The 10,190-nt window shown below is 41.8% G+C and overlaps 1 protein-coding gene across 1 annotated transcript in view; it reads left to right on the plus strand.

Moving 5' to 3' along the window:
• Positions 1 to 10,190, plus strand: part of Snd1 (staphylococcal nuclease and tudor domain containing 1) — a 400,943-nt gene that overhangs the window by 132,494 nt on the left and 258,259 nt on the right. The window contains exon 11 of the mRNA XM_028762568.1: positions 5,590 to 5,679. Within this exon, the coding sequence (XP_028618401.1) occupies positions 5,590 to 5,679 (90 nt within the window). The remainder of the gene's footprint in view (positions 1 to 5,589; positions 5,680 to 10,190) is intronic.

A 10,190-nucleotide genomic window follows, 5' to 3' on the forward strand; every position in this document is an offset into this window, starting at 1 on the left:
GTGTGTGTGTGTGTGTGTGTGTGTGTGTGTGTGTGTGTGTGTGTGTTGGTGTTGGTGTTGTTTTGGTGGTTTAGATTTTTTTTTGCTGCTGACACGGGTCTATAAGTAGATAATACTCTTTTCATCTGTTTATTCTGTATTACAGAGTTGTACTGTGTCTTTCTGGAACTTTCTTCTGCTCAATATTATTTTCAAATTTGTTCCATGGTTAGTTGCTCTAATTCAAGTTAATTGTTCTGTATTCCATTATACAACTACACTGTACGCAGTGTTAATATGGACATTGTAAGACTTGTCTACTGCATATAAGAATTTTCTAGGTTCTAAAGTTTCCATAAGTTACATTCCTTAAGTAGAGATATGTGTCAACCAAACATCAGTGCATAGCACTGTGTCAGAGTGACATTTAATACTTCTATCACTATGTAAAGAACATTCCAATTTCCCGAGATACTTAACCTTAAGTATTTTATCAATGTGTTTTTTGTAATGTCGGTTTTTCTTGTTAGTAAGATTTTTTTTTTCCAAAAACTTATCATTCTGAGTTTTAGTATCTATACAGAGTCTTGCCTGTTCTTTCATCAGGTGTGTTTTTTTTTAATTTGTCAGTTTTTTGCCATGCATGAGTTGATGTGATGGACGAGAGTTCCACTGCACCTTATGTCTGTCCTCCTGACAAAATCTGCATCTGTACAGATGTTGAGCTATAGTAGTATACTCTTTCTAAAGCCATTGCCTTATTGGTACATAATGTTAGTTACTGCCTCTCTTTTGATGTCACTCATCTGGTCACTGCTGGACTATTGCCTGCCATTTCTCTCATCTGAAATTGAAACCTAAAGCTCCTGAAACCCTATTCTTCTGGCAGCTACGACCTTATTTTTGACTGGTTTTCAGCATAGTTAGTTGTATTTGCCTGGTTTTTTCCTCATGTTTTTACTTTCTTCCCAGTATCTTGTATGCTTATTCTTAGATCTGGCTTTTACTTCTACTGTCCCCAAGAACGGCCCTCATGTATTTACCAAGATCATTCTTAGCTGGATACAGAATTTGACCTTTGACCCCTGTCTTGCTTGGTTAACTTTGCAGTATTTAATACAGTTGATTGTCCTTCTGCTCAGTCACTCTTCTAGTGTCCTTGTGCTCTGTTCACGGCTGCTTTTTCTCTCTCTCGTACACATTCATTACCTGTCATTACAGACATATCTCATGTCCTTACTGAAGACCCAGGTACCACTATGGCTTTCACACTATTAAACCAGTCTGTACACACCCCATTTCCGTATTTGTGCACCCAGCTGCCCCGTCAGCTTTATGTAGATCTTAGCAGCTGAAGCTTGCAAGCTCAGCTCCTGCTCGTACCTCCTTTCCCTGGTCCAAAGCACTTACAGGTTCCCCTTTTCTTTGACAACCCCTACTCATTTTTTGCTCAAATCCAAGTCATCCTTGATTCTTTCCTTTCTTTGACATTTCATGTTTCATTTGGTATCTGCCTTTGCTACTGCTCCTGCCCTTTTGTAATCCTGCATCATGTTCTACCTAGATTGCTGTATTAATTTCCTAATTTATCTTGTTTCCCTTGTTACAGTGGAAGTCCTCAACCTGAAGACCAGGGCAGTGTTATTCACATCTCTTTAAGAAGTATTATGTGAGGAGCTAGTTGGGAAATAAAGTTGTTTCCTATCAAGTCTGTTCCTGCTTTCTGTTCTGGGGCCTAGTATCCTTTTTCTTGTTTTGAACCATCAGGCACACTCCTGGTTCCCACTTAGATCTCCTTAGCTGTCTTCAAATGACCTTATCTTGAATCTCTATGAAGATCTAATTTAAGTGAAGCCTGCCACAAGCACATTATGCCAGCACCCTGCTTAAATTTCCTCTGACTAACTCTACACCCTCATTTTCTTATTAGCCCGTAATTCTTGGCTCACCCCTTTACCTTTGCTCTGTCTTTTTGATAGAGAACTTTAAAAGTCTTAATAGAACATACTTAGCCACCTTTTCTTTATTCCCAGACCTATAATGTGTGTCTGTTGAACCTCAAGAAGTACTGTACTGTTGCAGGGCCATTATATTTTAGGGTTCCAGGTTTTAGGAGCAGACTAGGAAAAGCCTGAAAGCAAGAATTTGACAAGAGGTCTCTTTTTGCTCTTCAAAAGATGTTTGACCCCCAGACTTCCCAGTTTTGTCTACTGGCCTAAACTGCCTCCTGTCAAAAGGCCAGATGTGTCTTCATATGCTAAGGTGTGGGTGTTGGGCCTTTTGCTTAAGGAGAGGGACAGATGACTGTAGTTATCTCTTCTGTCTGTAATGTGAGTCATTGCAGGGCCTACACGCAGTGTTAGTTCTCAGGAGGAATGGTGATTACAGCCCATATTGGTTTGTGTATTATCCACCCACCAGGTAAAGCAAGCATTTCTTCTATTTTTATTTTGAAAAAATATTTCCATGTAAATTAGAATCTAAACTAGACAGTCCTTTTTAGCAGGAAGACTCAACTGCAGTCCTGTTTCCCCAGAATATATTCCATACCTCAATTGCCTCTTCGAGATTTCAAAGGCTTTTATGTACCTGGTAATTTGGAAGAATTGCTTTTATTTTGTGGCTTCTTTGGGACTCCTAATATCTCTCTTGTAAGATGTTTGTAGATGTCAATAGCTCCTGGCTCTGAAGGGTTAGAGTAACAAGATCACTCTGTTTTCACTTGTGCTTTGTGTTCTTTCTAGCTTCCTGAGAGACGTATAATCAGACGCTGAGTTTGCCCTGTTGTTATTCCGGTGCTTGCTGATATAATTTGCTCACTTTCCTTCTTTTGAGGGGATTTTGTATCAGTCTTTCCTGGAAAGAGTATCTTCAAATAGTATTCTTGTTTACATAACCACTTGCCACACATATGTATGTCTCATCCTGTCGTCTTCCTTGGGATACTTCTAGAAATGTACTCCTTGCCTTCCATTTTCAGTTTTAGAGTTTCAATCAACTCACATTTTGTAATTCCCATGTGGAGTTTCAGGGTATGTAGGTAAGGCTGGGAATTCAGGTCTGACATGGCATAAAGCTGTGCAGAGTAAGCATCATTGTTCTGTTCAATTAATTGAAAACGTCTTTGTTCACTAAGGCTTCTGTCATCACACTGCTACTCTTTGTAAATAGATTTTTCTTGCTTGCTTGGTGAGTGTGAATCCATTGGTTCTTTTTATTCCTGAGGGCTGATTCTGATAACCATTGATTTTTGTCTTTATTAAAAATCCTGTTAGAACTGGGATGTAGTTCAGTAGTAGAGGGCTTTCCTGGAATGTGCCAGGCTTTGAGTCTCCTTACTGAGAAACAAAGCAGAATTCTGCCGTTACTGGCAACTGGAGTCTGTCAGACAGTCTCTTGTGCCATAGTGCCATCAGGTACTCTTTCCAGAATGTTTCTGGTAACTCTTACATTTGTGGTAGACATCAGTTCACCACAGGTCATCTTGGCAAACCAATAAGTTTACTGGAGTTACAATAGTGGATAGGGTTCTTTACAGGGGCATGGATGACTCAGAGGTTACCCACACACCATTGAGAACCCCACCCTAGCATGAGTGATTGCAGGTGAAAGCTGGGTCCCACACCTCTGTGCATGAATACAGGTTGTTTGATAGGTGTGTGGGGGACAGGGTCTCTTGTCCAGGAATTGTTTATGGTTTCTTTAACCTTGGGGAGGGGTTTGAGCTTTGATAGACTCAGCTTCTGTGATTTACTTTCTTCTACATAACAACATCTTAATTTGTGGTTCCTTGATGGCACCTAGCTTCCAGGACATTTATAAAATATCTACAATACATCTTTTTGTAATACCCAGCATTTTTGCTCTTCTCTTGTTCCTGTAGTATTATCATGTTTAGGGTCATGCCTTCACATACACAGTGGCCCTGATATCTGAATACCCATGCTCTTTCTGCTTCATGTAGTAGCTTCCTACATGTGACCTGTGAAAAGATGTGCCTTCTCTTCCTGAGAGAGTGCTGGAACAATAATTCCTTTTTTCTTTTCCCCTCCGAATTTCATAGAGGAAGTAAATGACTGTGAAATGATGAATGTGAAGCTCAGATTTTCTTGTTATTCAAAGAATTGTTTACGTTCTCATAAGAGATCTTCTTGGTCATAGCACTGAATTGAAATGTCTTATTATGTGTTCAATACAGCAAAGCTCAGTCAGTGTCTTAGAGGAAACACCTACTTCATCTCCCTTTTCCGTAATATTGACATTAGGATGAGTTTTGAATGTAGCATTATAATGATGAAGATTCCTAACTTGAAGGCTATTTAAGAGAAAAAATAAGTTACAAATACCTTCCTTAAGTATTACACAGATTAGACAGACACATCTCACTTTGTCAGATACAAAATAAATATATGGTAAAGTCAAGACTAAGCTAGCTAGCCATGGAAGATAGAAATCACTGGCTCACATATGTGATAGGAAGTAGTTTCTGCTTTTCTCCTTCATTTACTTTTTTCCCCCCATACTGTGCGGGTCTGTGTTCTTCTAGCATGCTTAATCATAGGGAGGTACTATAGATTTAGAGTCTTTGTTAATTTGAAACTTAAGCTTCCTGTGAAAGACTGAAGTCATCATATCAGACTATCCAAATATTTTCTTAAGCAATCATGTCAGACTATCTGGATACACTCTTCTTAAGGACATCCCCCATGTTTTCACACCCCACAAAGGCAGGCAGCTCTGGACTTCTTAGTCCTATCATCATGACTTAGGGGTTGGATTTCTATCCTTTATCCTCTCTGTCCACTGTGCTGTCAAATTCTGTCAATCCCTTTTCCCAAAATCTTCTCATAGCTTTTTAAGTTCCCATCTCCTACCTCCTTATTATCTGCAGAGGATGGTTGTTTAGTGGAGCCGTCCATGGAGGAGGAGTCTAAGGCACATAAGGTGATGAGCCAATGGGTGGATATTGAAATACATTCCTTTCTGTCTCTTGTACTGTTTTTCTTTCTAATTCTAGTTTTCACATTAATTATTTTCCCTGTCCTGAAAATACATTAAATACTATATGTCAGCGAAACATTTCTCGATCACTTCTTCCTTTCCATTTCTCTCAATTCTTAGCATATTATTTTGTATTTATTCAAAAACGCTTTGTGTTGCTACTTTGTATCTAGAGTCTTATCTTTTACTGTTAAGTTTTGTCTTCAGTCAGGATGTATGCGTATTATATTAGGTAGTGTATATATAGTTAATAGCTGGTAGCTGCTTAATTGAAGTTTTGAAATTAGATTCATTGTGTGTGTGTGTGTGTGTGTGTGTGTGTGTGTGCGCGTGCACACACGTGTGCCCGTGTCAGTGAATACTGAATTTCTTCCATATTGCTTTTTTCCAACTTGGGTCACTCCTTTTGAGCCTGCCACTTGAAAAAGGAATTCTTCTCCCAATAAAGCATTTCAGCCAACTGTTTAGTAACCAGTTATAAGACGTCTGGTACTTTATTAACATTTGCGATCCAAAGAGACAGCCAGTTTGGCATATATTCCTGTGTGTTACAGTATTGCCTATGTTAGTTTTTTTCATTCCTAATAGGATATTCTATTTTGCTTGCAGGATAAGAACAAGAAGCTCCGGCCCCTGTATGACATCCCCTACATGTTTGAGGCCCGGGAATTTCTTCGTAAAAAGCTCATTGGGAAGAAGGTAAACGATGAGCGTACATGAACACATGTTTGGACTTAGTCTCGTGCTTTAGAAGTGATGATTTTCTACTGGGTCTTCTCCAGGCCCTTTTGCAGTAGATGACACTCCTAACCAAGCAGAGTGGAATTACTTTGATATGAAGAGAGGCGAGTCTGTGTGTCAGGAAGTGGTACCCCTTGGGAGAGGTTTAAAATTGGAGCCCTGACCACAGTCTGATTGTCAGTGTTTTCATGCAGGTTCCAGGCTCAATTTCAGTTTCAATAACTGCATATCACCCACCCCATGCTGTATTCAGTCGGTTTTCCTTTTCTCTTCAGCCACCTCCATTATAAGTTCCGGGCCATGAGAGTTAGTACTGAGGGAAAGTTGCTGCTTTTTTTTATTCATTTCTCCTATTTCTAAGGAACAAGATGACTACAGGAAAAGGAATTTGGAGTCTCCTTTGTTAGGAGGAGGATACATAGGGAAATGCATTGAATATGGACACTACCCTAGCCGTTTTAGATTTCTTGTAGCCTCTGCTCCAGCTACTGGGACCATAAGGACTTTAACTGGAAATACTTGTGTTATCTTCTTAGGCTCCCGAGTGAAGACTGCTTGCTGCTTGGTATGTTGACTTTGCAGTCTGTGGGCACAGAGACCTAGAGTGTGTATCTTAATATTATTATTTATGGCAATATTCTACAAGTGTTATGAATGGTGAGCTACTAAGCATACCTTTATTTTTTCTGACGTCTTATTCCAAAGTCCAGGACCATTTGTACTCTAGATTGATGTTCAAAGAACACAATTGGGGTGCTCCATTAATGGCACCAAAGGAAGCCTGGTCAGGAAGGGGCTGGGAATCAAGCTCTAGTTTGGGATTCTAGGAGAAATTTCACATTATGAGTTGATTTTTATATGATAGTATCTTGCAAATCATCTAGTATTTTAGAACACCACACTCGTTTTTGGTCTTAAACATTCTACCCATGTTATTTACTCCTCTCCTACACTGATGATGGTTTGACAGGTTTACTATAGTTACAGCTCTCGATTGGTGTACAGTGCATCTATTCCTACCCACAATCAAGATGAAGTATGTTTCAGGACAGCTTTAAACAAGCATTGTAACAAAAGATATCCTGAGCGCTTGCCTCCACCTCCCAGGTTTTAGGATTACAAACATGTGCTCCCATATCAAAGAACCTGTAGCTTTTAAACTAATGTTAAAATAATATAAGTATAGGTACTTGTCTGGGCATGGTGACTCATGCCCGCAGTCCTAGCATTTGAGATGCTGAGGCAGGGAAGTCAAGAATTCAAAGCCAGCCTCAGCCACATATCAAGGTCAGGTCAAGGTCAGTCTAGTCTACATGAGATCCCATCTTAAGTAAACAAATGATGTAAGTAGCTTTATTATCTATCATAGTAGCATGGTAAATCATTGCAAGGTACTTTGAAGATGGATGTAAGTTGAAACTGCTAATTTTCAGGTTTGGTTTTTTTTTTTTTTTTTAAAGGGAAGCCAAAAAGCCAAACTGGATTTCCTAAAATGAGTATTAAATCTACTCAGGTTCTTTCAGAGAATAGGCTCATTTGTCACTGTATAAAACTTGGCAGAGTGCTATATTCATTCATGAAGTGTAGTGCCAGTGATGGCTTTAAGTCTCTTTCAATTTCCTGATCCCCTGTTATCTGATGCACTGTCTAACATTTCTATCTTACCCACTTGATATCATATCACTCATTCTCTGTCTCATAACAGTTGCATATAGACAACCAAGGAGTTCCATGGATTTTTGAAGGAAACCCACACAGTAACCCAGCAAAATGACAGCACATGTTTGTTTGATTTGTGTGGTATTGTCTGTACATATATTGTGACACCCATTAGTCTCCTAAGTATTGTTTAGCTGTGATTCTGTGTCATCCCTGGACGCATAGATCACAACTTATTGCAGCTGCTGCTGAAACAGTCTTGGGGGACTAGCCAGGGCTATGCTCTCAAGGTCTGTATGTCAGGCCACTGTAAAGTCCTCTGTCATAGGACAAAAGGACTGACCTTAAGTGTCAGATCTGATGTCAATTCTTAAGCAATTAGGTGCCTTCTTAGTGGGAGAAGCCTCATTTGCTGGTTCCTGTGCAACAGAGTTGATTAGATTCTGTTTGTGCTGAGACCAAGCTTTGTCCCCCACAGTGACATTGTGTAAATGATGAATACTTTATTCTCTCATAGAGAGCTGGATGCAGCTCAGCTCTGCTGGGCTGGAGTATTCCTGATGCAAACCACTTCTCCTGACTCACCACCTGAAACCACTTGCCTGTCTTCTAGGCCTGTCAGTTATAGCAGTCAACACCCGTGAGCTCTGGCGTCTGGGAGCAGGCAGGGCAGTAGCTGCCTCGGGGGTGGCTAGCACATCATTGCACATTTCTGCCAATTCCCTTCAGACCTCTGCAGCTGTTGAGCATGGTACATGGTGATTAGGAGCTACTGTGAGGAGCATGTGTGCCTGTGTGCATGAAAGCTGATTAGGGCAGCCTGTCACAGGTTAAGGAAGATATGGCGGTACAGTCCTCTTCCCTGCCTCCTTCCCAGCGAGTCAGCACTAATGGCATCTTTAAGAGATGTCTAGAATGTGGAGAATTAAGATGGAACATAAAATGCTGAAGTGTTTTATTGGTTTTGATGGCCCCTCTTCCATTGTGGACGTCTACATTGATTTAAATCCATTCACTTAGGTTTCGTTCTGGACGTGGGCCATGCAGCTGCAGTAAGAATGCTGCTCCTGAGTCTTGCTTTCATCATTTGTACACTGGGGTAGTATTTGCCTCACCTTTCCTATAGCTGTGCTATGAAAATACAAGTTGATAAAGTCTTTCACACTGGTCCAGTTGTCAGGAAGGTGAAAGGTTTGGTTTTGTTTAATAAGAGTTATTTTAGGAGACTTCCGGTTTGGGACCGAGCCTAGAGCAGGTCGCAGGCAGCAGCTCCGTACCCAACCGCAGAAAACCAAGAAAAACAGGGACTCCCAGGAGCTTGAACTCACGCAGCATCCCAGGTAAAATTGAATCACCCGTGATGCCTGCTATTAGAAGTTCTAACCCAGATGGACCAGAAGCCAGGAGCCTCGCCCTTACCCTCACCCCCTACCTTTTCCCACCTGCACAAGGTCCCCTGAAGCTGGGCAACTGCAAGATCCTGCATGGCAACTGCAGATAGACTCAAAGCAGTGTACCATATCATCTGAAGAATAGCAGGGAGACCATAGCTCAAGCAGTGTACCATATCTTCTGAAGAATAGCAGGTTGCAGTCCTCCTCGCCTCCACGAATAACCAGGACCCGCCGGTCGGGTCAAGTGGCACCCAGACGTGGGGCTCGAGGCACAGACCCACCCGGACGGACCCTCATTGAGAGGATGTGTGCACGACATCAAGATTGAGCAAGACAGAGATCATCGCCCGTGACCTGTCGTCCACGGAACCAGGTTGATGCTGCCATCAAGAAGGCAGTTGAAGTTCATTACCATCAGCTGAAAATTGCAGAGGATCCAGAAGTGACTCCGCAGGAGACTGACACAGCTGTCAGCTCCCCTGCCTCCCCCTACGGTCGACCCCTAGACTTCCATGCCCTCCAGAAGGGTTCCTGGTATGCCTGGCTTTGCCCTCATTTCTCTCGCTAGAGAGCTTGGCCTCTTGATCACCACAACAAAAATTGGCTTTTTCCTAAACCAAGGCCACCCTTGATATGGCCGCTAACATTGGGGAGCCTTCCTTTATGACAATATTACACCCCAAACTGACAAATGGTTGGTAACTTGAACATTTACAAGAGACTAGGTTGGCTGTGAGTTAGCCCAATGACGGGATTATTGTAGGTCCACTTCCCAGGGGCCCACCCAATGCAGCCGAAAAGGAGTGCGTGGTGCTGGGAGTGGGTGCAGCCTACATGGCCTAAGACAGGGCTCTCACCCTCCTTTCACCCACATCAGAGTCCCTTGACGTTGCCCATCGTCGACAGCCTAAAGCCTTCGACCATCGATGTGACTCGTCTCACATCAGTGTTTTGGGGTTGTGAACTTGTCTAAGACCCCCCATAATTAGACATCCAAATTCAAAACTCACATAGTTGGGATTGAACATAAGACGCCTTCTCTAACTAAACAGAGAAGGGGGAGATGCCAGAAGCCAGGACCCTCGCCCTTACCCTTACCCCCTACCTTTCCCCACCTGCACAATGTCCTCTGAAGCTTGGCAACTGCAAGATCCTGCTTAGCAACTGCAGATAGACTCAAAGCAGAGTACCATGTCTTCTTAAGAATAGCAGGGAGACCATAACTCAAGCAGTGTACCATATCTTCTGAAGAACAGCAGGTAGATCATAATTCAAGGCAGTGTACCATATAGACCATGACATGTTTCAAGGCACAGGCCAAGAAGATTTTGTACTTTTCCACCACCTGGACCCTCTTACCCCCTCCCCTTGTAAAACATGCTATAAAAAAGCATTTCATGTTCAAAAAAAAAAAAA

This window comes from Grammomys surdaster, unplaced genomic scaffold, assembly GCF_004785775.1.
Source record: "Grammomys surdaster isolate TR1022 unplaced genomic scaffold, NIH_TR_1.0 134, whole genome shotgun sequence".
Lineage (NCBI taxonomy): Eukaryota > Metazoa > Chordata > Mammalia > Rodentia > Muridae > Grammomys > Grammomys surdaster.